The sequence below is a fragment of the Alternaria ventricosa genome (assembly GCF_023758065.1).
Source record: "Alternaria ventricosa strain BMP 2768 chromosome Unknown scaffold_4, whole genome shotgun sequence".
NCBI lineage: Eukaryota > Fungi > Ascomycota > Dothideomycetes > Pleosporales > Pleosporaceae > Alternaria > Alternaria ventricosa.
Window position 1 is genome coordinate 1,373,528 of NW_026055684.1, and position 24,434 is coordinate 1,397,961.

At 53.0% G+C, this 24,434-nt stretch overlaps 6 protein-coding genes across 6 annotated transcripts; 4 read left to right on the plus strand and 2 right to left on the minus strand.

Annotated features, from left to right (window-relative positions):
- Positions 1–298: 298 nt before the first annotated feature.
- On the plus strand, positions 299–1,314 carry J4E93_003155 (uncharacterized protein; the record flags this gene model as incomplete). Its single annotated transcript, XM_049341095.1, has 3 exons — positions 299–333; positions 392–1,068; positions 1,289–1,314. 3 exons carry the CDS (start codon positions 299–301, stop codon positions 1,312–1,314), a joined length of 738 nt encoding a protein of 245 aa, XP_049201977.1.
- Positions 1,315–1,985: 671 nt separating this feature from the next.
- J4E93_003156 (uncharacterized protein) lies at positions 1,986–7,999 on the minus strand (the record flags this gene model as incomplete). The annotated part of the gene is made up of 6 exons (XM_049341096.1): positions 1,986–2,042; positions 2,092–3,879; positions 3,927–4,462; positions 4,517–4,589; positions 4,882–7,346; positions 7,396–7,999. 6 exons carry the CDS (start codon positions 7,997–7,999, stop codon positions 1,986–1,988), a joined length of 5,523 nt encoding a protein of 1,840 aa, XP_049201978.1.
- A 1,472-nt stretch (positions 8,000–9,471) lies between these two features.
- J4E93_003157 (uncharacterized protein) lies at positions 9,472–12,869 on the plus strand (the record flags this gene model as incomplete). Its single annotated transcript, XM_049341097.1, has 2 exons — positions 9,472–9,694; positions 9,745–12,869. The coding sequence occupies 2 exons, from the start codon at positions 9,472–9,474 to the stop codon at positions 12,867–12,869; spliced, it is 3,348 nt and encodes a 1,115-aa protein (XP_049201979.1).
- A 4,677-nt stretch (positions 12,870–17,546) lies between these two features.
- On the plus strand, positions 17,547–18,203 carry J4E93_003158 (uncharacterized protein; the record flags this gene model as incomplete). The annotated part of the gene is made up of 2 exons (XM_049341098.1): positions 17,547–17,571; positions 17,653–18,203. 2 exons carry the CDS (start codon positions 17,547–17,549, stop codon positions 18,201–18,203), a joined length of 576 nt encoding a protein of 191 aa, XP_049201980.1.
- A 581-nt stretch (positions 18,204–18,784) lies between these two features.
- Positions 18,785–19,152, minus strand: J4E93_003159 (uncharacterized protein; the record flags this gene model as incomplete). The annotated part of the gene is made up of 2 exons (XM_049341099.1): positions 18,785–18,844; positions 18,919–19,152. 2 exons carry the CDS (start codon positions 19,150–19,152, stop codon positions 18,785–18,787), a joined length of 294 nt encoding a protein of 97 aa, XP_049201981.1.
- A 1,788-nt stretch (positions 19,153–20,940) lies between these two features.
- J4E93_003160 (uncharacterized protein) lies at positions 20,941–24,212 on the plus strand (the record flags this gene model as incomplete). The annotated part of the gene is made up of 4 exons (XM_049341100.1): positions 20,941–20,988; positions 21,066–23,292; positions 23,344–23,683; positions 23,738–24,212. The coding sequence occupies 4 exons, from the start codon at positions 20,941–20,943 to the stop codon at positions 24,210–24,212; spliced, it is 3,090 nt and encodes a 1,029-aa protein (XP_049201982.1).
- Between the last annotated feature and the right edge of the window lie 222 nt (positions 24,213–24,434).

Consider the following 24,434-nt stretch of genomic DNA (forward strand, 5'->3'; position numbering starts at 1 on the left):
TATCCATCCATCCACGGCAAGCGCGTTCCACGCATTAGCGCATCAGGCGTGAACCGGCTTGGCTATGACGCACATGGCTAGAGGCAGCATCCCCAGCTTTAGTGGCTCTCCTTCCGCAGCTGCACCATCACAGCCAACGGCTACTATCACCACTCAGGACCCACTCCATCACAACGACCTAGTCTCTCGAGGCCTCATCGCCCTTTCAAAAGCCCCTTCCAACCCCAAGTCGCGCAAACGAGCAAGAGCACCCCCAGCTAAGCGCAGAAGCCCTGGTCTTCCTCCACCAGCCGTCAACATGGCGTCTTCGTCTTCTTCTACGCCGCTGCTCTAGTACGATATACCTACTACATGATATACACTGTAGATAACATGACTAACAATACCACAGCGCATGCATAGCCCACAACACCACCGTCCTCACCGAACACACCGCCTCGGCCTCTTCAAACGCCTCCTCGCTCGTGTCGCTCGTCCTCCCACGCATCGCCCACGACAAGTCCGCCCATAAGACTATCGATCAATCCAAGTTCTTCATTCACTGCCTCGTCAAGTCGCCCTCCGACTTCCCCAACAACCAGTCGACAGCTGGCGGCCTGACTTTCCTCGTCATTGCTGAGCGCGACCTCGGCCAGCGCATACCTTTTGGTTTCTTGACGAACCTCGAGAAGAAGTTCTTTGCTGAGTTTGAGCCTGGGAGCACGAATTTCCACGACTTGCCGCCGTACGGATGCGCGAGTTTCAATGGCGCGCTGAAGAGGATGATGGTCGAGCAGGGTGGTACGCAGGCCGGTCAGCAGGATGCGCTCAGAACTGCTCAGCGCGAGATTGAGGGTGTCAGAGAGATCATGACGGAAAACATTGAACGCGTGCTGGAGAGGGGTGAGCACATGAGTGTGCTGGTCGACAAGACCGGCAGGTTGGGCGAGAACGCGCGCGACTTTAGGGTCCGGTCGAGGACGCTTAAGAGGCGGATGTGGTGGAAGAACGTCAAGTTGATGGTGCTGCTGACGCTCGTCGTCATCTTTTTGATCTATCTCTTTGTTGGCTTCGGCTGTGGTCTTCCTGGTAAGTTCATTGTGGATGGCAGGAATCCGTGAGCTCACTCGTTGCTTCACGCGACTGTGAGCTCGCACGGATCCCTGCCACCCCCGGTGCCCCTGGTGGACATCTCACGAAGGTGCTCGTTATCAGTGTGTATCCGCCTGCCTCGTGTAGACGGTGACACCCTGAAAGCGAACACCTTCGTAGCGCGCGATCTCTCGAACAAAACGCTAACCAATAACAGGTTGGGGACGATGCCTCGGTCACTAAAGTCGCGCCGACAAAGGTACGAGACGACGGTTATCAGATATGCGGCAGGGCCTTCACGAAGAGCATACGACGTGTTCAGAAGTTTTGATGCGATTACGCAAAGCCTGACGACTTTGCGCGTGGGGGATTTGTTCATTGTATACACCAAGGGCGAGGCGTCTGGCGTCTTCCCTATTATCAGTAGTAATTACTACCTCCATTTCCATTCCCATTCAATATTGTGCCCAATTCCATCGACTCCGTACCATGCAGATCCATTTCCATAATGCCCCTAGTTGGCTTTCCGATGATGCACCCCGATACCGATCCAAGTCCTAACCTCGATGAGGGACCCACCCAACGCCAGAAGAGATCGAAGTAAAAATGAAATAAAGTTCCCCCTCTTAACCCATAATAGAAGAATAACACCGAGAAATGCTGAAGAAAAAATGAAATAGCTTCCCCCCATCCTGATGTTGATAAAATTACATCATACATGTGCCCTTGACCTACGACCAAAACTCCCGTGTAAATGCTTGAGTATCTATCTACAGTATCTGTTGATGATGCTCGTCTATAAGATGGTATAAACCCGAAAGGAAAGTAGGATGAAGCAGAACTTTTTGTTGCTTTGTTCGTTTCCGTGAAAACCGTCAAACGCCTGCCATGAAATCGTGCGCTGCATGGTCTGACTAAGGAGCCATGACCATGGCGAGAAGCGCCATACGCGTGTACAGGCCATATCTCATCTACGATCATGTTAGCGGGAATGTTCGGCTGGAGCGCGGTGAGACTTACCTGTCTGAAGTAGGCCGCCCTAGGGTCAAAGTCCACCTCCTCATTGATCTCGTTGTTTCTGGGCAGCGGGTGCATGACAATCATGTTCGCCTTGGCTCCCTTCAGCAGCTTGTTGTCAATGACAAACGCATCCTTCACAGCCTCGTAGGTGGCGACATCCGGGAAGCGCTCCTTCTGCACACGAGTGCAGTACATGACGTCTGATGAAGCGACGATGTCGTCGGTCAGCTCAGTGGTGACCTTGTTCAGCTGGCCGCGGGCCTTGAGAGCGTCGGTGACGCCCGATGGCATGGGCAGAGACGCGGGCGAGACGAGGTTGATGGTGACATCGTAGTGGGAGAGGAGTTCACAAAGGGAGTGAACTGTTCGGCCGTACTTGAGGTCACCGACAAAAGTGATGTTGAGGCCGTTCACCGTACCAAGTTCCTCTCGGATGGTGAAGATGTCGAGAAGAGCCTGAGTGGGGTGCTCGCGGCTACCGTTGCCAGCGTTGATGATTGGGACATCTGAGAACTTGGTGGCGATGTTGATCGACTCCTCAGAGGGGTGACGCAGCACAATGGCATCGCCGTAGCAACCCAGAGTGCGAATGGTGTCAGCGATGGACTCGCCCTTCTGCGTAGACGACACCAATTCGTTGATGACGACCACCTCACCACCAAGACGCTTCATGGCCGCATCGAAAGAAGCAGATGTTCTAGTCGATGGCTCACAGAACAGGGTGCATAGGACGCGACCCTTGAGGATGTCAAGGCAGCCCTGACGCTGGGTACCAAGACGCATCTCCTGAGCAATGGTGAAGAGCAGATGAAGGTCTGCGCGTGAGAACTGCTTGACCGAGGTGATGTGCTCCCTCTTGAAAGGCGACCTTGCAAGAAGCTGCTGCAGTGACAGCGAGCCGCTGAGCTTGGACATGGGCCCGGAGGACGAGTCGTGCGCTCCAGGGGCAGCAGCGAACTCCTGGAAGTCCACCTTGCTGATCTCCATGTCGTAGTGACGAGCGATTGCCTCAATCAACAACTTCGCGTTCTTGACGTTCGTGACCAGAGGAGTCTGGTAGTCGACAGCCATACGACGGGTTTGGTATCCTCTGCTCATGTAGTTGGCGGGTCGACGGAAGCGGTTGCTTGATGGCAGATTGATGTACAGATCGATGAGATTGTTGGACAAATGCTGAGTCAGGGAGTACTCCTGCTTCTGCTCGTCGTGTTCACCACTGGACAGTACTTCCAAGAATTTCACCGGGATGCCGTGCTCTTGGATGTAGTCGGCAGTTCCGGCGGTAGCGAAGAGGTTGTAGCCCATCTTGTGCAGACGCTCAATCGATGGCAACATCTCTAGCTTGTCCTTGAATGAACCGATGGACAGCAGGATGTTCTTCTTCGGCAGCCTGAAGCCGGTGGCGATAAGACCCTTGATGTAGGCCTCGTACTTGGTACGACCGAAGCAAGCAACTTCACCAGTAGAAGCCATCTCGACACCGAGGACGGGATCAGCACCAGAGAGACGAGAGAAGGAGAACTGAGGAACCTTGACACCGACGTAATCCGCGGGAATGTTGGTAGGTGGGTACTCCGTGACAGGCAAGCCTGACATGGCCTTGGTAGCCATTTCGATCAGGTCAACGCCCATGACCTTGGAGACGAATGGGAAAGATCGAGACGCGCGGACATTGCACTCAATGACCTTGATCTCGTTGTCCTTGGCAATGAACTGGATGTTGTAGGGTCCCGTGATGTTAAGCGCAGCCCCTATCTTCCTGGTAGCGTCTTCGATTTGACGAATGGTCTAAGCCTGTTAGTTTAGTTCACGATTACTTTGTGTGTTCAACATACCTCAGGGTCAAGATCTTGCGGTGGCAGGATCAGCGTAGCGTCACCAGAGTGAACACCGGCATTCTCGACGTGCTCAGAGATGAAGTGGCCAATCATGGTTCCGTTGCGAGCGACGGCATCCATCTCAATCTCCTTGGCATTCTCGATGTACTTGGTGATAACGACCGGGTGCTCCTTGGATACATCCGCGGCTTGGTTGAGATAGTTGGCCAAGTCGTGCTTCGAGTAGACAGTGTTCATGGCCGCTCCGGAGAGGACGTATGAGGGGCGAACCAAGACAGGGTATGATACACGGTCACAGAACTCCATCGCCTCGTCAATGCTGGTAAGCTCCTTCCAGGCGGGCTGGTCGACGTTGATGCGGTCCAACATACGAGAGAACTTGTATCTGTTCTCCGCGTTGTCGATCATCTCTGGAGAGGTACCAAGGATCTTGACGTTCATGCGGTGCAGGGGTAGAGCGATGTTGTTGGAGGTTTGGCCTCCCATAGAGACAATGACGCCGCTGGAGTTCTCCATGGTATAGATGTCCATGACTGGGTAGGAAGTCAATATATGTCTCATGTGCACTTCAGAAAGTCATAACTTACCTGTTTCGACGCTAATGTTCTCGAAATAGAGACGGTCTGCTTCATCGTAATCAGTCGACACGGTCTCTGGGTTCTATCGACTTGTTAGTATTTGAACCCAGCCTGGCGATAGACGATAATGTTTGGGGGGATAAGGAAATTATTTGGCTGTAGCCAGGAGGTGTTCAGTGACGGAGAGAGGGAAGTACGAAATTCCTCGTGATAGCCTGGAGGTATTCGCAGATCTAAGTGGTTTGCGATCGAACCACGAAAATGTTGCGAAAGCACCAGGCTACCTTGTCGTATATCCGGTACAGCTGTTTGGGCAGACAAAGATGCGGGGTAAGATGGCAAATGAAAGTGTAATAGCAAAGGTCAGTACTTACGTAGTTCAACATGACGGTCTTGAAGCCCTGTTCTCTGAGAGTGCGGATAGCGCGAACAGAGCACCAGTCGAATTCGACCGAAGATCCGATACGGTACACACCAGAACCGAGCACCATGACACCCTTGTCGTTGAAGCTAATGTCATGCTCCTTGGCGTTGTACGTCAGGTAGAGGTAGTTGGTCACAGCGGGGAACTCAGCGGCGACTGTATCGATCTGCTTGACGACGGGGAAGATACCAGCATCAACGCGTACGCGACGCACGGCAAGCTCGTTAGAGGCCCAGAACTTGGCGAGTTGGCGATCGGAGAAACCCAACTGCTTAGCCTTCTTCAGCAATGGCATGGTGATGCTGACGGTGTTGTAGCTCGCCATCGACTTCTCAAAGTCACTAAGAGACTTCAGGCGGCTGAGGAACCACTTGTCGATCTGAGTCATCTCCCAGATCTTGTCGACGCTGTATCCGGCCTTCATTGCGTTGGCGATAGCGAACAGACGCTGGTCTGAAGGCGTCTGAAGTTCCTGGTCGATCTCCATCAAAGCTGGAGTCTCGTTGAAACCAAGATTGCTGGGGTCGATCTCGCGAATAGCCTTCTGAATGGCTTCTTCGAACGTTCGGCCAATACTCATGACCTCACCAACACTCTTCATGGAGGAACCGAGGAGGGTGGATACACGAGTGAACTTCTTCAAGTCCCAACGAGGAATCTTGACAACAACGTAGTCGAGCGATGGTTCGAAGCAAGCACAGGTGGACCGTGTGACTGAGTTGGAGATCTCATTGAGAGGGATGTTCAAACCGAGCTTGGCAGCGACGAAAGCAAGGGGATATCCGGTCGCCTTGGAAGCAAGAGCGGAAGAACGCGACAGACGAGCGTTCACCTCGATGATGCAGTACTCCTTCGAGAAGGGGTTCAGTGCGTACTGAATGTTGCATTCGCCGACAACACCGAGATGGCGGATGACGTTCACAGCGGTCGTTCGGAGCATGTTGTAGTCGGTGTCAGACAGAGTTTGCGACGGCGCAACGACAATGGAATCTCCCGTGTGAATACCAAGGGGATCGAAGTTCTCCATGTTACAGACTGTGATGCAGTTGTCTCTGCAGTCTCGGACGACTTCGTATTCGATCTCCTTCCAGCCCTTCATACTGCGCTCAATGAGGATCTGGGGGCTGGCAGCAAAAGCCTTGTTGCAGAGGTCGAGCAGCTCTGGTTCATTGTTGGCGAAACCACTTCCGAGCCCACCAAGAGCGTAGGCAGCTCGGACAATGACAGGGAAGCCAATGTCCTTGACAACGCGCATAGCCTCTTCCACGTTGTTGGCAGATGCAGACTTGGCGCACTTCTCGCCAATCGACTCCATGCTGCGAGCAAAGAGCTCTCGGTCCTCTGTGGTGATGATGGTGTCAATGGGAGTACCGAGAACTTTGACGCCAAGGCCTTCAAATTCATCCTTGAGTTGAATACCAACCTGGAGGGCGGTTTGACCACCGAATGTTACGTAGATGCCGTCAGGTCGCTCCTTCTGGATGATCTTGCGGACGAAGTCTGCGTTCACCGGCAGGAAGTAAACCTTGTCAGCAAGGCCCTTGGAAGTTTGGATAGTGGCGATGTTGGGGTTGATCAGGATGGTGTAGATTCCCTCTTCCTTCAAAGCCTTGATCGCCTGACTGCCAGAGTAATCGAACTCTCCAGCCTGTCCAATGCTCAGACCTCCACTGCCGAGAACGAGCACCTTCTTGACGTCCACCCTAGGAGTGAGCTTCTTGTTCTCCTCAAAGGTGCCACCGGGGAATTCAACAGGCTTTGACAAGACTTCAGATGATGTCATGGCCTTCTGGATAGTGTTGATGAAGACATCGAAGAGGTACTCGGTGTCGCGGGGACCGGGAGTGTGCTCGGGGTGGAATTGCACACTGAAGTAAGGCCTGCGCTCGTGTCGGATACCCTCGTTACTGCCATCGTTGGCGTTAACGAAAAGCTCTTCCCAGCCGTTGGGCAGTGTCTTGGAGTCTACGGCGTAACCGTGGTTTTGCGATGTGATGTGGCACTTGCCGGTAAGCAAGCTGGTGCAGGGGATGTTGGCACCACGGTTACCGAACTTCATCTTGACTGTGTCGGCACCAGCAGCTCGGGCGAGCAATTGGTGACCAAGACAGATACCGAAGATAGGTGTGCGGGCTTCGTCCATGGCAGTCTTGATGTGCTTCACGGTGGACTCCATCATGGCTGGGTCACCGGGACCGTTGGAGATGAAAAGACCATCGTAGTCCTTACCAGCAAGCTGAGGGAAGTCGTAGTCCCACGGAACTTGGAGAACTTCGACTCCTCTCCGCACCAAGCACCTGAGCTGGTTGTATTTGAGACCGACGTCAACGGTGACGACACGTACGGGGCGGCCGGAGGGGTGCTTGAGGGCAGTGGCAGGGTCGGGCTTGTAGAGCTTGGGTTCCTTGATGGAGACTATGCATGTGTTAGGGCAGATCTCTATACGAATTCGCTTATTGTATACCTTCAGCGACCAAGTTCTTCTTGTTGGGGTCGAGCCATTCGATTTGCTCGAAGCTGCTCCTCCAGTCCACCTCATCGTCAGCGAGAGTCTGGGTGTTCACTGCGCCGTTGGTGAGGGTGGTGGAGGAGGGGGATGGTCCAGTCCTCTGCATGAGGCGTCCCAACATGCTTCCCTCCTCTCGGATGCGCTTGGTCAGCGCTCGTGTGTCGACACCGGTAATGGCGGGCACGCCCTGTTCTTTGAGCCATGCGCCCAGCGAAGAGGTGGCCAAGTGATGCGAGTATTCCTCGCCGGCGTATGTAGCGACTACCAACCCCGCAATGTGAATCTCGTTAGACTCGAAGTGGGCTGGGATGCCCTCGAGAAGGTTGTCCATCTCTTCCCGCGAGGGCACACCATAGTTGCCTACTAAAGGGAATGTGATGACCAAGATCTGGCCGCGGTAGGAGGGGTCGGTGATGGACTCGGGGTAGCCCACCATGCCCGTCTGGAAGACAAGCTCTCCGGAAATGCTCTTGTCAGCACCGAAGCTGTTTCCGAAGCAGACATAGCCATCTTGAAGCTCGAGAGCCAAGTCGTGGCTTTGGTCGGGCTGTGGAGCCATAATTGAGGGTATAAGTGACAGCTCTAGGGCTATGGTACCCTTGAGAAGCGAGACTGCCAGGCAATTGTAGAGAAGAGAAGAAATGAAGCCTCAGAAAAAAAAAGTTCGGAGCCTCACAGCAACGAAAAAACGTGAGTAGCCTAGCTGCCGCTGCATGGCGGGGTTGATTGGTCTGCCCCCCACCTTAGCGAATGACGAGTTAGTCGGCCTTTCTGTGGCTCGCCGAGCATTTTGACCAAAACTCTGGTAGTGAAGAAAATATTTTACGTTGATCTCTATCGGAGGAGGGTCTGCTCATCGTGCTGCTCAGAAGCGCTGAAATTGATGTCCTACCAAATCTCCGCCTATGCCATGGATGACCTTACAACGGAGTTGGTAGCCTCCAAGGCTCGAACGGGCGAATGTCACATGCAGTTGCATCGAGATCAGGGCGCATGCAAATCTTCAGCAAAGAATTCGTGGGCAAGGACGCGCATGGCGGTGTGAGACGAAGTGCAGGCATCGCCAAAGCTGCCAATCGCGAGTAGCGGGAACGCCTTTAACGAGGTGGAGCGGCAAATGATCTTCGGAGGATCTAACGGCTCGCTCATGTACGATGGCATCACCGTCTGTCGTGCCTGTGCGCGCAAAGGCATCTGTGAGGATGCGTGCTGCTATCGCAGACTCTGGTGTTGGTGTTTTCGAGTCCGACAGCGGCTGGATGACAAATAAGAACTAGCAATTATCGAAAAGACATGCAGGGCCACAAGCCTCGCCCTAGACGCGAGCGGCAGGGTAGCTGTCAGGGTATTTATCGATCGCGATTGTCTAGATGCCTTTAGATCGCGGGATTCTTGACCGCATCAGACCGCATCGTGGGGGCTCTGAGCAATGACTTTGCATCAGATGAGATGAGGGCGTGATGGTGGGAGACTTGATCAGCTCGTCTTTGGTGTGGTGACAAAGGGCGAGGGCAGACTACCTGCATCAGGCATGTGGAGGAGGATCTGAGGTATTATATGTAGGCAGGCTGCACCCCAGAGTGCTAGCATACCCACTTCAGGGCAATCGTCGCGATGACGACTTTGAAAATGGCGCTTCGTGCCCCGGGCGAGTCTCACATGGCATTCTAGACATGCTTTTGGCGGCGCCCCGCGTTGCAGGGCCTGTCGGCATGTGGTCGACGGGCGCGTCTATTGGCTGCAGACGCGTCTGGGAGAGGGACGACGCGCGATAAGGATCGAGCCTTTCCCTTCTGCATCTTCTGTCGACGGCGACGAGGGCGCATGACGGGCTAGAGTTCGCAGGCGGTGAGGTCGGCGTGGCACGAAAGTAGGCAAGAGCCCTTTTCACGATCCTCTTGCTTGTGCTTCATTTCCCGTGCGTGATGAAACCTAGCACACTCCCCACCCAACTCGCACCCCGTCCCTCTCCCCTACCTACGCCGACGCTGACGAGGAATCCCGTTTCCTTTAGAGGCTCGAGGTAGTGACATGTTCGCCTCATTCTTCCGCCAAAAGTCACGCCGGCCCTCTGAGACGACGCCTCTGCTTGCGGCCATCGACCGCTACCGCCGCCGCCAGAATGGGCAAGATTCGGAAGACGACGAGGATGAGCAGGATGCCATAGCGCAGTATGAAGGCGAGGAGGACGACGAAGACGAAGATCGCCAGCGGGATGGACCCTTACTGCCCGTCTTTTCTTCTGAAGTCTTGGGTAGGCGCACAAATATGCTTGCTTCTGCATCGCACTGACAAGACCCCCAGATCGCATACCCATCTACAACACCACGCATGCGATCCGCATAATCCTCGTCCAGCGATGCGAAACCACGCTATCATGGGACCAGCTGCGCTCCCCGCAGGTGTCGCAGTTCCTCGTCAAGCCCATCCAGCAGCAAATTCGCTCCGACCAGTTCTCGCGCGGTCTCCTGTACTGCTTGCTCGCCAACTGCCTACAGTTTAAGAAGGAAGGAGAGGAGAACCCAGGCAATGTGGGCGTCAGTAAGACGCGGGCGCTCATATGCGAGCTGCTGGCTATGCGCCTGCTCAAAGAGTTCTCCACGCGCGAGCTCATCGATGCCCTCTCCTACGACTTCGACCCGCTCCAGGGTATGATGGTGCAGGGACGCGGTAACAACACCCCTGGCGGCGCGAACTGGTCGCGACAGGCCTACCGATCTGCGCGCATCTCCACTCTCGAGATCGCTATTCGCGCGCAGGCGAAGAAGTTCCTCGCCCATCCTCTGGTAGTACGCCAGCTGGAAGCCATCTGGGCCGGCACCATCGTCTTCCACTCCGCAGCCGACAATCTACACCGGAAGCCAGACTCCCCTCAACAGCGCGGGTACAACACCCGCGATGACGCCTCCCCGCGAACAGGCCCATCTCGTCGCTTGTCGCCCACCAAGCCCGCGCCTCCACTCCCTCCGCCCGCTGCGCTACTCCGCCGTACAGTGACCCTCTACGATCCCCACGATGCCTCCCTCTTCAAGCTCTCCCGTCTTCGTGTTCCCCGCTACCGCAACCTGTTCTCGACGCTTTCCTTCGCCATTATGCTCGGTCTTTTCTTGGCGGTACTGGCGGAGAAGTCAGAGGACATCACTGCCCTCGAGGTCCTGTTCTGGTTCTGGAGTGCTGGATACATGCTTGACGAAGTGGTCGGTTTCTCCGAGCAAGGCTTCGGTCTATACATTATGAGTGTGTGGAACGCCTTTGATCTAGGTATCCTCCTCATGTTTATGGCCTACTACGTCTTACGCCTTTACGGAATTCTCATGCCCGACGTCAGTCGCCATAGTGTTGCCGCCATGGCATATGACGTACTTGGATCTACCGCTGTTCTACTCTTTCCCCGACTCTTCTCTGCACTGGATCATTACCGATACTTTTCGCAGCTGCTCATTGCCTTTAAGATGATGGCCATGGACTTGGTTGCAATTCTCGTCCTCATTGTGATAAGCTGCAGTGGTTTCTTCGTCGCATTCAGTCTGGCCTTCAAGAGAGATCTTGGTGCGTCAGACGCCGCGTACGCCATTTTCCAGCTGGTCATGGGTTTCACACCCGCCGCTTGGGATCTTTGGGGTGAGGTCAATTTCCTCGGCAAGACTATGCTTGCTCTGTTCCTGTTCATCTGTCACTTCCTTATCGTCACTATCCTGATCACGGTGTTGACAAACTCATTCATGGCAGTCGTCAAGAATGCCGACGAAGAGCATCAGTTCCTATTTGCTGTCAACACCATCTCCATGGTCAAGTCGGACGCTCTATTCTCCTACATTCCGCCTACCAACATCATTGGATGGCTATTGATCCCGCTCAAGTACACCATGTCCTTCAAGAAGTTTCTACGCATGAATCGGCTTGTCATCAAGCTGACCCATCTTCCTATTCTGTTCGTAATCTTCTTTTACGAGCGTGTTCTTCTGTCACATCTATCATACGGTCCAACTGATCTGGTTGAACAACGGGGTCGGGCTGAATCCAAAGCGCCTGTGCCTGCGTTCAGCATTCGAGGCCCTACTGAGCTGTTCAGTCCGCGCCTGCGCGAGCCATCCGTCACTACCTTCCAGAAGGACCAGGCACTCGAGGAAGTGTTCCGGCGGCCTTTCCGCGACTCTAGCTTCCAACCGACTCCCCGCTATCCAACACCTAGGAGGAACTCGGGCAATGTCGTCTCCGATTGGATGAGGAAAATGGGCGACGATGATGAGAACGAACCACCTCAGGACGACTCACGATCAGTTTTGGACCGACTTGAAGGGCCCAATCGGCCACATCTTCGGCGAACGAAGACCGCCGGCCAGCCAAGGCGCAGGCACCCACTCGCTACCAGGACTGTGGTTTCTGACCCTGATGACACTGGGACTCCACTGACCCCAGCTATAGCAGAGGAAGAAGAACCAGATCTGAGTTTAGCTATGGTCATGGAGGAGGTGCCGCAGCAGACGGATGCTGATGGAGACGACGAGGACGACGACGCAAGTTCTGATCAGCAAGTTACTCCACGGATTGAGGCAAGTCAGAAAGACAGCAAGAGGCCTCAGACAGGATATCAGTCTTCTGAAGATGAATCCTTCCGTACGCCGATGACTGTCTTGCCCAAAACGCAAAGCCGTACACCTGCCATTGTAGCGTCGCCCTCTGATTCCAGCTTCAAAGCGAAAACGCCTTTGTCACCTAGCAAGAGGCGATCCAAACCAGGACATGCCCGTAACACGTCCACAAGCACGATTCTCTTCAGCCCTGTCAAGGAGAATATGAACGTTTCCCGCGCTCCATCCCCCGAAAAGCGACCAAGGACAGGCGTTCGCAGTGGAACAGCCACTGGTACGGCCACTCCCGGACGTCTCGACGGTTCAAGTGGCACAGGTGCCAAAACTCCAAAGCGTACTAGTGTCCCACCTCTTGCGGCTCCTTCTCGTCCTCGTGCAATCATGCCACCACGCGGGATATCGTCCAACCTGCTGTCTAGAAGCCATGGGGCACGCGAGCCCTCGTTTAACGCCATTGCCCTGGATCTGGCGTCAGATCTTGGAGACAACAACCTCAACCCCAATTTTGGCAACCTCAACGGACTACCTGCATCATTCACCACACAGTTCGAGATGGCTGCTAGGATGAAAGCACACGAGATGCAGAAGGGCAGCGACAACGACTCGGAGTCCAACCGCATGAGCAGGATCATGCTTGCGCGAATGACCACACTCGAGGAAGGTTTCCGCGACATGCTTCAGGAAGTGAAGGGACTCAAGCAAGGCGACAGTCAGATCGGCAGCCGCGGTACGCAATCGCCACCGAATGAGTTGGCTGCCAAGAAGAAGGGCAAAGCGAAGAAGAAAATGAGTATCCGACGAAGTGATGAGGAGCCAAGAATGGGCTCCAGTCTATAAAGAAGTAATGATGCCGCATGTGGCGCACTGCATATCTCGGTGTTTTGATTATTATCTCGCATGGCTTGCGATTGATTGAGTTTGGGTCTGGCATAACTGTTTCGACGATACCCCATGGGTATTTGCATGTCTGATCAGCGGCGTTATTGTCTGATTCAGCGAGCATTGTTCGTGTCTTGCTTTTGTATCATTAGTTCTCGTTGTTTCTTCGTCACAGTCTGATCGTAACTTCTAGTTCAAATACAGTGGTATTGTAACACTATGGCTTGTATATCCTGCGGTAGCTTCTCTCACATCATATGTCACTCGCTCTCTCCGTGCATTCCAATATCACAAGAGTGGCCCCGCCGAGTTCCCTCCTCCTGTCTTTTCAAGGCGTCGCTGGATCTGAGACCAAGGCACGAAGTCAGCGTGAACTCTACACGCGATTTCGAAAGGAAGCTCACCTTGTAGTTCATGAATATGTGCCAGGCAGCCGCGATAGTGGAGATGATGATCATTGCGATGAGGGTGAGCAGCTCGAGAACTTCGCTTCGTGTCCAGGGTATCGGAGACATGGTCATGTAGGCTTGCGGGAGTCGTGAATGGAGTGTGTATGATTGTTTGTAATTGTGGGAAGCGAGATGTCTGTTTACCCAAAGTCAGAGGCTTACTAGCATATATGTACTTACTGTACATGTTGCTATAACCTCTCTCTGGTGGCTATCCATCGTGTCGTTGAGTACCCCGGATAACATATCGATGAGCAACGGTCTTGGAAGGCTGTGTTCTGACTATACCTATTGCGAGTGTCGGAACAAGACGAGGGACACCGCTCAATTAATCGCTAGACCAATTCGAGATGTCGGAAGGATATTCTTGCTCTGATGCTAGGAACCTTTGTCACACAGGTCATGCAACGGCTTCTGTATGGTGATGGCAGGCGATGCGGCGCTAGTGCGGATGCGGTTGTCGGAGTGAAAACTAGGCTACTTTGAGATGTCGGAACCTCGAGCCAAGACGACAACGTGCAAGTGGCTGCAGAATGCTGCGCGTTTGCCTTCTTTTCCATGCGCACTTCGACGGTTGGCTTCTCGCTGACCTGCTGTCAACAATGTCGCTCGCTCCTATAATATGTTTGCATGTGCGCTCTTCAGGCTGCGGTTTTGCTGTTCACCTACACCATCTCTTTCGATTATACGTTACCTCTAGCTGGATCGTGTTTTATCAGCCCCGTCCGTCGACTCTACCTAGATAGCCAGCCTTGTCGACATGGCTGGGCCCACAAGCGACATCCACATGGAAGACGGTGATCCAGCTTCGAATGATGAGAGGTATCTTTCTGATTTCGATGGCTTACATACAGCCTCGATGTATGGAGATTGCTCTGCGACTGGGCTGAACACGAGTTGGTTTGATCAATCGCCTGAATGGCACGATGGCATGTTTCCTCAGTCAAGCACGAACCTACTTCCTCTAGAGCAGTCCTTAGTACCTGAAGGACAAACGCTAGAAGCAGACATGTTCTTCATCTCGCCAAAAGCGAGCCAGTGTGACTATTTGGCTTGGACGTATGGTCATACAAGTACTGAATCCCAAGAGCCTGTGAGTCCTATAATATTCCAGACCTCGAGAGTGTCGGAACTTGAACACAGTCTAATGCCACGATCATCCAGACTCTGGTGGATACGATCACTGACAGCACTTTCTATTCGCAAGCCACCACTTTCCCTTTCCATCAAGACTATCTTTTTGAGGATGTATATCGCGATATCCCGGGCCCGAGCACTGTCGTAGACACGCCCGACTATGACGGTCTCGCACTCGGTACGACATGTCATACCTCCGCTCCCAGCTTCCCACCCGAATTCAACTCTTTTCATACCAATGACCACGACTCCTTTATTCAAGAAGCCTACAACGGCGACTCTGACTTTTTCATGGCACTTGCTGGTAGCGCCGAATACGGACGGACGAGACTACAAAATAATACTACTGATTCGTGGCGTCACGTTGTCCGATTCAATCTTTCACCCGATACGGAGCTTCACTTACCGTCACCACCGGGTAATTTTCTCACACAGCCCACGCCCTCTGCGTCGCCATTTTCATCGACCCAGCCGATGGTCTGGCATATCGCGAATTCTGCTTCCGTACAACAGCCGTTGACTCAGAGGCATGCTTCATCAGCTAAACGCAAACAAATTGTGTGCAACGATTTTGATCGAGAGCTTACGCTACGCGGCTGGGAGCAGCGTATATCAAAACGAGCGAAAATTCCACTATCGTCAGTAAACATCGTTCCTCTCGAAGGCAAAGAGACGTTCCGGGTAGTGAGAGAACGTCGAACGAAGTCAGAAAAGGAGAGCATGCAGGAGCTCGCTCTTCTAGGTGGTTCTTGTACGCGTTGTGAGCACGCAAAGAAAAAGGTACGCTTTCTTCTCCATGACCTCGCGAACGTGGCTAAAGAACCAAAATTAGTGCGAAAAGCAAACACCCTGCACCGGATGTGTCAAGTTCTGGAACCGTAATTACAACAAATCGCTATCTCAGGCAAAGCGAGCTGGGTCCGGATCTGCTGTCAAATACTCCGGTAGGATCGCAGACACCAGCGTGCTCCGTTAGCGCTACTAACAGACATTGTAGTTGTTGCAAAACAGACAAAATGTGCACTGGTTCACATATACAATAAGATGAACGCAATTCGTAATTCTACCTACGACTTTCCAAAGTTCCTTTCGGTTTTGGACATCCTGACTCCGAACGAAAGGGGGTTCCTGCAGTCTGTCTTATCAAGTCTGCCACCAAAAACGATCAAAGACCTCGGATGTTACTCGTACATACTTAGGATCGTCCTCGACACGGTGACTCATCCCTCCCGTTCCCTCGGAACTAATTTGCCAGATCAGCCTTCGCCAAACATTCTGGACACATGCCGCATAGATGCCGGATTTTACTTCAACATGCACACCACTTACAGATCCGAGATAAATGGTCACGTTTCGGGTATGGATGATGACGTAGAGTCGATATACTACGTACCACGGCATCTTGAGTGGAAAGATGATGCTTACTCAATGTCGCTCATTGAGCAGTCTTCCAAACTACCTAGTTTTCTGCAACTACCTATACTCCGCCCGAGTAGCACATGGTACCAGTCCGGACTTTGCCCGATGGGCCCATACCCGGTAGAGCTTGTCGAGATGATTAAGCATGCTGCGCGATGTATGCATACTTTCGACTCATCTGTGGGGGTGCCCTTGGTTGTGTCAAGGTCTGAGCATGCGAGGGACGAGTTAAGGAAGCTGGAAGCCCCGGGATGGCTCACCCGCTCATCCTTTCCTAATGCAGACTCTCAATCGTCTGTCGCTGAGACTGAAGGTGTTCCTCTGGCAGTGCGGGCAGCGGAAAACTATGGTTCCACTCGCATAGGCTTTGACACGATACTGAAGCTGACGCATAAGAGGCTGGAACTAGAGCTGAAGCGAGAGTTGCCTCAGACTGGGAATGGAGTGTGAAACATCTCGATGTGAGTGGTGTGCTTGTAGATGCATGTTGTTTCTCTTTGGCTTGAACTGTAGCTGATAGACTAAGACGATGCTGTCGAATGGCAGACGAACACACTTTGAGTTGCAGTAACGGTGTAGGCTTTCACTCTCAAGCGCTTTCACATCACCCCCTGTCTGCGTCACTTACATCTCTTCATGAGGGATCCTCTGCCCCTCTTTGTTGTTTTGCTCCTCTTCAAGCCTCTCTTCGTTGACTCCCAAACGCCTTTCTCCCTTTTCAATCTCTTCGGCAACATACCTACCATTGTTTCAATCTTCAAAGAACTTAGATTTGCGTTACGCGCCCTGCTTGTCGAAATACTGCGCTCTACTACTCCGCTGACTCTCCAAATTCTCAGAAAAGTATTCTCTATATCGGTGATGACGTCTCAAAAGGACGCTGAGATATGTAGATTGACAAGGGAGGAAAGGATTTGCTGGCCTAGGATCTGTCATGGCTCACGGTGTCCAAGGTTCCATTCCAAGCATGAGCTCGAGAAATTTCATTGTACAAGGTGGTGGTGTGGAACCGTAGTAAGCGTCTGAAGTCTAAAGTCTAGGCTTTATCCCCTGAATATCACTTTGTTCCATTTCCAGGGTCCATCGGTCCATAATGTAGGAACACGCACGTACGTGTTGCGCAAACCGCCTCCCTCCTTGCAGACGAGGCCATAGCCACATCTATATTTGTTCGAACAACATGTGTTCTAGAATCGAGAAAGTGGGTCTAACAGCTAAATGAAGCAATCGATCTGACGTCGAAAGCATGTCGTGCGTTGTGACGCGCGCCCTTCCCCACAGGCACCCTATCTCGCGGGCAATCGGCGCAGGGGAAAGCTAGCCAGTTCCACGGTTCGTACAATGGAGCGATCCGTGGACTTCCATAATTAGTTTCCAAGGCTCAGTTGAACCCTTACTCTTAAGTTCCCGTTTGCACCCTCAATTGCTTGACAGTTTGCTACTGCCATTTTACTAGAGTCAGAAGCGTTAAACGATTGATCGTCCCCGCATCCGACCGACATCTTGCTCAAAGAAACCGGAACATTTACCCCGCAAATCATCGCAAGCCTCACACGACCCTCCCAAGATTACAGCACACACAGCATACGGCACACGGCATACGCACAGCGGAAGAAACAATATGGCGCCAATGAACAAGACACCTAGCGAAGAAGGTACGCACCTCCCTCATCGAGCACTTTCGTGCATTACACGTCCAAATGGAGAAGCACCGACTAACATGCCGTCACCCCCAGAAATCGCAAACACCCTCGGCAACCTTGAGCTCTCAGCCTCGCATCCGCAGAAAACCGCGCAGAAGCCCAAATCCAAGCCCGTCGCAGATAGCTGGGAAGCCGAACTCAGCGGATCGGATACTGAGACCGAAGATGTAGACCTCGGCAAGTCTGCAGAGAAAGGCTCACCACACGATTCTCTACAACCTCTGAGCACCACAACTTCGCGCGATAACCCGCCGAACCCGCCGCCGCCTACACCTGCCAGTCCCACGCAGTTCGAATACCCGGACAATGTTCCGTACAACTTGAACTCCAGTTTGAGCGATAGTGGGAGTCGGAGTTCGAGCAGGGGAGGCCCAGATAAACGACCGGAGAAGACAACGTCGGTAGCCGGGAGGATGATTGCGGGTGCGTTGGGCGTTAGAGCGCCGAAGAGGACTGAGGAGGAGAGGGAGTATGACCGCGTCATGAGGGAGAAGGAGAGGAAGAGGAGGACCGAGGAGAGGGAGAGGGAGAAGAAGGAGGCGGAAGAGAGGGAAGCCAGGAAGAAGGCTGTTTGGGATGACTAGAGCCGTTGAATGCTCATATGCTCAGACTATGCTCGGCATGTAGTTTTGGTATTATTGTACATATAGTCTACGAAAATCTGTAAATTAAATGTAAAAGGTTGGCCCGATCTGGATGAAGCATGAAAGTGCTGGCTTATTATTTTCACTACACATGGGGGTGATTGAGCACCTATTGTATTAGGCATTAGACCGAACCTCTTCTTCACTCAGAATACCGTAAGAATTGATCTTCACCTGCCGCACATTGCAGCTTAGTCCAAGACACGTACATGTAAGTCATGGAATGTATGTAGTGAATTCAATCCTTCTCGCTTATGGCGCACCATGAGCTAATACATGAAGACTCAAATCGCGCCGCAAGGGCGGGCTTGGTAAATCCGTGACGCCCGAACCCATAGTATCATATGTGAAAGCAAAACCCATGCCTCTTTTCCGCCATCGCCGCCGCTGAAAGCAATCGTGTCCTCGTAGGTCTTCGGCAGGTCGCACTCGTGGGTATACAAGGTAATAGCCTAGCCGCTGGGTGTCGAGATTTAGTGCAGATGTAAGGACTTCTGCACAATGTCGCGGAGGGTCGCCGGTCAGCAGCCACCAATCTGCTCCTGGTGGACTTCAAGGGTATCGCCGTCCTGCATGTCGAGCTGTGTCGCGTTAGCAATTGTCGCAGAAGCGCAGCCTTTCGCTGTATGTATATGACTGCAACTCTCTCACGTACCGTGTCTGGGTTGTCCGCGGCTGTTACGCGCTGGCCGTCGAACAGGAATCGCACGCTTGAGATGTTCTTTCCCTGGCGGTCGCAGAAGGCGTTCATGAGCTTGCCAAGGGCAGTGGTGCGCTTGATCTTGAAGAAGACCTCGTTGTTGTTATCGGTGACCTTGATGTTGAGGTGCTCGCTCTGGCCACCGTCTTCAGGCTTCTGCTGCACGTTGGGCGAACCGTTGTCAGACATTTTGAGGCGTGGGAGGTGCGTGGGTGTCTAAGTGAGGTGTTGGGTCGCAGAGCGGTCGAGTAGGGCTGTTCGGCGAGGTCAGTCGGCTATCCAGCGGAAGCGGTGGAGAATGAGGAAGCGCCGTTTTGTCGTGGGGGAGGCTGCTTTATATAGTGCGGAGATAGCCGTACCTTAATACCGGCGCTTTGGTGCTGATTACGTCGGGTGATAGAAGACTCTCGTGAGGCTGGGCAGACGCGTCGGGTGTATGTAGGAGCAGTGGCAACGCGTGAGGAGTTGTGTGCAGGAGGAAAGCGCAACGACGACGAGGTGGAAGCACTGAGAATTAGTGGGGTCTCGCTCTCAAAGCATTGGCCAGCCTTAACCAACCGGCTTCACCTTCATCACCTTTACCTGCACGACATAATTCGTCTCACCTGTCTTTTTACCGATTCGCTATCTTTTTTTGCCTCTGGATTTTTGCTTTTACAAACCTTGCATAGCGACTCTTGCATCGCTGCGACTGTTGGTTGTCTTCACAATGGTATGCTCATGATGTCACGCTTATGGAACCGGCGGCGAGTACCAAATTGACGAGACCCAAGGGAGAAATGGAAAAGGACTTGAGGACAGATCCTCCGTGTCATCCTAGAGCATGTGCAATTCAAAGTGTGTATCTAGTTAACTTGTATCATACTGAGCTAAGTGGTAGACTGCATACAGAAGAATAACTACAACGAGGAGAAGTGCAGAAAAGAGGTACGCATCCATGTCTCACAGGCGGGCCATTGAACACAGAACGACTTTGAACGCGACCTGACCAAGAACAGGTTGATGCGCTATACGAGTGCTGCAACGCCTTTTACAAAGAGCAAGGAGAGAATGCTAGCACTGTGAGCTGTCCGAAATATTCGCTCCTCAGGTGAGTCTCGAGATCCGTTCAACTCATCGGCAGCTCTAACGACACCTCAGACTCAAGATGGAGCAGCGTGCAAAAGGGATATCATAACCTCGAGCAGACTGATGTATACATATCCCCGTGTAATTATAGGCCGTGTAACATAACAAATCAAAACGCCTGGAACTTCTTTCTGCGATTGACAATGAATCCCCTGCCTCTCCATGCAAAAGTTTCGCGTCACTAGCAGTATCGCGACGGGGCACGGTTCTTCTGAAGTGGACGGTACGCAGCGTCGCGTCCAGATGGTATCCGCTGTCGTCTGGCTCATGCATATTGGAATGCCAGCGACAGCCAACATCATAGATATGCGTTTTTGCCAGAGTACATTCATGGGAAAGGAGCTCCTTCGCGAGGCTGGCGCATCGAGATGTATAAGCCGAAATGGCCAGACGGAGAGGTGTCAGGAGAAATTCGGGTGCCGTTCGAGAAAACGCTCGTTAGCTTATGGGATGTATCACTTCCTATATCATCCGCACTGTCATCCCCCACTTGGGAGTCCAGCCAGGTTACCAGAAAGCGCATTGATCTAGGACAGCACGAGCGCGTCATGAGAAACTGAAGATTCCTGACGAGACTCTAAAGGCGCCATCCTGTGAAAACATTGTGCCGAGAGACTCTGGGTAAGGGCAGATTTTGAGTTTTATGTTCACTAGCGCGCCGAAGCTTGGCGACGCGCTAGTGGGCAGGGACCGTCCGCGCGCGACTTGTGTTTTGTGATGGGCTTGGGGCAGTCAACCACGAGCATCGCAGCTCCCAACACGTCATTGGGGCGCGTCTGATCAAGTACCACTGAGACTGTCTCATCGCCTTCTTCCCGCCACTCCGAACTTATACTCTTCCCACCCGCCATGGCTTCACGATCATTATCGCGTCAGTCGCAGCCGACTGCAGCTCAGGTAAGTCATCAGCGAGATTCTGCTGCCTCCCGAGACACCTCCAACTTCGCTCCAATGGGTGCTGACATTTCATTCAGTCCAACAACAACAATGCGCTCCTTTTCGGAACATCCCGAGCCACGAACGGCGCCAAACCCAACGATCCGCTACAACCGCTGCGCGCAATGGCCGAACGTGTAGGGAAAGAGGTGGAGAAGTTCGCGGAACGAGTAGACCACTGGCATGTCCATGGCAACGAATCGAAGAAAGCCAAATACCAGACCACCGTCAAGCTGGTCGGCAAGTTCCAAGACGTTGCGGAATCACACGTGAAGGAGTTGAAGCGAACGACCGAAGCGGAGAACAAGGGAAGCCTCAGCAAGACTGTTCGTCGACAAATACAGACTATGGCAGATGCATCAGACAACCCAGGCCAGAGTCTGTTCGGCCAGTCGTCCCAATCTGTCATTTCATCCATCGAGCCCAGCGCCGCCTCCGTCTCCGCGAACGTTCGAGAATTACGAGAATGGCAGGCTGAGCTTGCGACATGGAAACTGTTGAAGCTGGTCATCGAACATTACAACCCCGAGCCTGGCACCGATTCGGCTGCGGAGAAGCAAGCGCAACTGGAAGAGGTTGGGGGAAGTGCGAGATACTGCAAGAATAGTGAGATCTGGGATCGCTTTCTGCTGGAGGATGACCAGGCGAAAGAGAAGGCGCTCGTCCTTCGCTGGTTGGAACAAACAGCGCGCGACAGTGACAGCGACGTCAAGGCGATTATTACAGGGCTCGAGGAACACTCCGGAAAGGGCGCGCACACATGGACCAGCGGATGGTTGGAGACGAAGACAAAGATCAAGCAGGCGAAGCGCATGGACGACATAGACCAACCTCTGAAGCCGATCAACTCGAATCTCAAGACCTCAGACAGGACCGCGAATCTCGTTACCCAACTGGACCCAGACGCTCCTTCTAGGCAGAAGCGCGCACTCGAACGGAGCGATGAGTACTACGAGCGCTCTCTCTGGATGGTCGCATACGAAATGATGCGACGGGGACTACCCTGGAAGACAATCGTCGACTGGTGCTACGAGCGAAACGAGTCGTGGCGCGGTGTCAGCATTGGAGCTGCGTACGAGGGCCATCCTGAAGGTGGTCCGAATGTCGCTGGGCCGACGGTTGGCTATCTATTCCGCCGCATGTCCTTCTACGCAGCAAGGGGGGCTCGGATACCATACGAAGGCGCTGTATATGGACTGTTGAGTGGAGACTTGAAGCAAGTACAGACTGTCTGCAGGTCCTGGGACGACCATCTATATGCGCACTACAACGCACTTCTTCTCTCGCGATTCGACTCATACCTCCAGAAGAAGCACCCGAATCGAGTGACAGAGAACCTGACTCAGAAGTTTCTGTTTCAGGACGCCGTCGCGAATATCGGAGACTGGGAGAGATCACCGGAGAAGGTGATGGGGCTTCTGAAGCAGCAGAAGAGCACAGCAGCGCAAGCGGTCTCGCCGATCAAACTCATCCAGAGCGCGCTAATTGGCAGGGACGCTGATGATCTGATGCTGAAGGTCGGTGTGGCTATTGCAGACATGTTCGACAAGGACGAGCGACCTCACAGTCTCATCATACACCCAGACTCACCAGAAGAGGACCGAAGCCCAATACCCGCCGGTGATCATCGCACATACCACGCAGAGCCATATTACCAGGCTCTTGCGAAAGATCCACACGCTTTCCGCATTATTGTCCACATCTTCATTATCCTTCGCAAAGGATTGCACACGCTTTTCGAGGACACACAGCAGGACAAGAAATTCCTGGCTATGGACAATGTCATCACAGCTTACATCGAATTCTTGCGCCTCACCAAACGGTTCGATACCATACCACTATACGCCGCGCAACTCATCGACGAACGAGCAGCCTACAGTCTTGCGCGCGTGCTCCCCGATATTAAGAACAGCTCTGAGCAACGGCACTCCGTTGCGCTGATGGAGTCATACCGAATTAATGTCGTCCAAGTCATTTCGCAGAGCTTCACATTTGCTTCGCGGGATAGTGGATTTACGCACTTCACCAACGATGGTTATGGCGTTATCACTAACCCAATCAAGCGGTTCAACATTTTAGAGAAGATTACACTTCCGACCGAGCAGCTGCTATGGCCGGGCGTGCGTGTCAAGCGGACATTTGACGGTGCTGAGATAAGCCCACAAGACGAGGTTGTTATCGATTCGGTGCAATGGTACAGCTATGTTGCAAAGGATTACGAGAATACGTTTGTACACTTGCAGAGCGCGCTAATCATCTTCCTGCGTAAGTCACGTCTAACATGCACAACCAGAAACTTGCTGACATATCATTCAGTCAACGGTCGACTTGCCGCCGCTGAGAAGGTCATCGGTGATCTAAGCGTCGAGACTCTGTCTTTGTCCAGGACAGAAGCCCTGCTCGGCTACCCCTTCGATTTCACAATGCCAGGAGCAGAGGAGCAGGATGAGCAGCGACTGCATGAACACCGTGACAGTCTGTCTACTGCTGACCGAGCTGCCGCTATTCCTATGGCTAAACTGCCCAGCGCAGACCGGCACAGGAGGACGGTGAACGCGCTGCGCCAGAGTAGCACTTCATACTACACACTTCAGCAGATTGTGCGCCTACTAGTCCTCTTCCGCGAATGGCGTGAAGAGGAGCAAACACTTATCCAGTTAGTCAATCCTGTCTTCGCTTTGTCGAGTACACTAATTGACCCTCGTCACAGAATCCGCGCTGAACGCAAGAAAGACGGGGCCTCTGCGAAACACAAGCCCGATACCCAACGCACGAAAGCGCTCCTAGACTCAATATCGAACGTCTTCGACACGCTCATCCCCGCCATCTCCGATGCCTCCGCCGCCGACCCTGAATACCTCACAGATAAGACCTGGGAGTTGATAAAGGCCTACATACCAGACATGATTCTCGCATACCTTTCAGTCCTGCAAGCGGCAGCCTGGTTCCTGAACAAGGACCCCGCGATCAAGGCTATGGAGGTAGCTGTTGTAGTAGCGGACAGGAGTAACGAGTGGGTGCAGAGGTGTCTGCTAGAGACAGGCAGGATGAGCGAAGTATTGGAGTGCCTAGCGGCTGTGTCGAAATGCATGTTGAAGTTGACCGAGGGTGGCAAGGAGAAGGGCATCAAGAAGAGGGGTGGAAAGGGCGAAACGCTTAGGTTGTGGGATCTGGGCGCCCGATAGATTATGTTTACGCGGAGTTGTAAGATATCGAATGGAATAGCGAATCATGTAGTATGCGCGTGCATTGATTTTGGTTCGGCATTAGAAAGCCAAGCAAGCAAGCAAGAAATTACCTCAAGTCAGTACACACACTGTGTCGGTGAGAATGAAGCCTGAGCGAAGCATGCACCAATCGAGAACAAGTATTTGTGGTGTAAAATGAAGCTCTTCCTGGAGCTCACT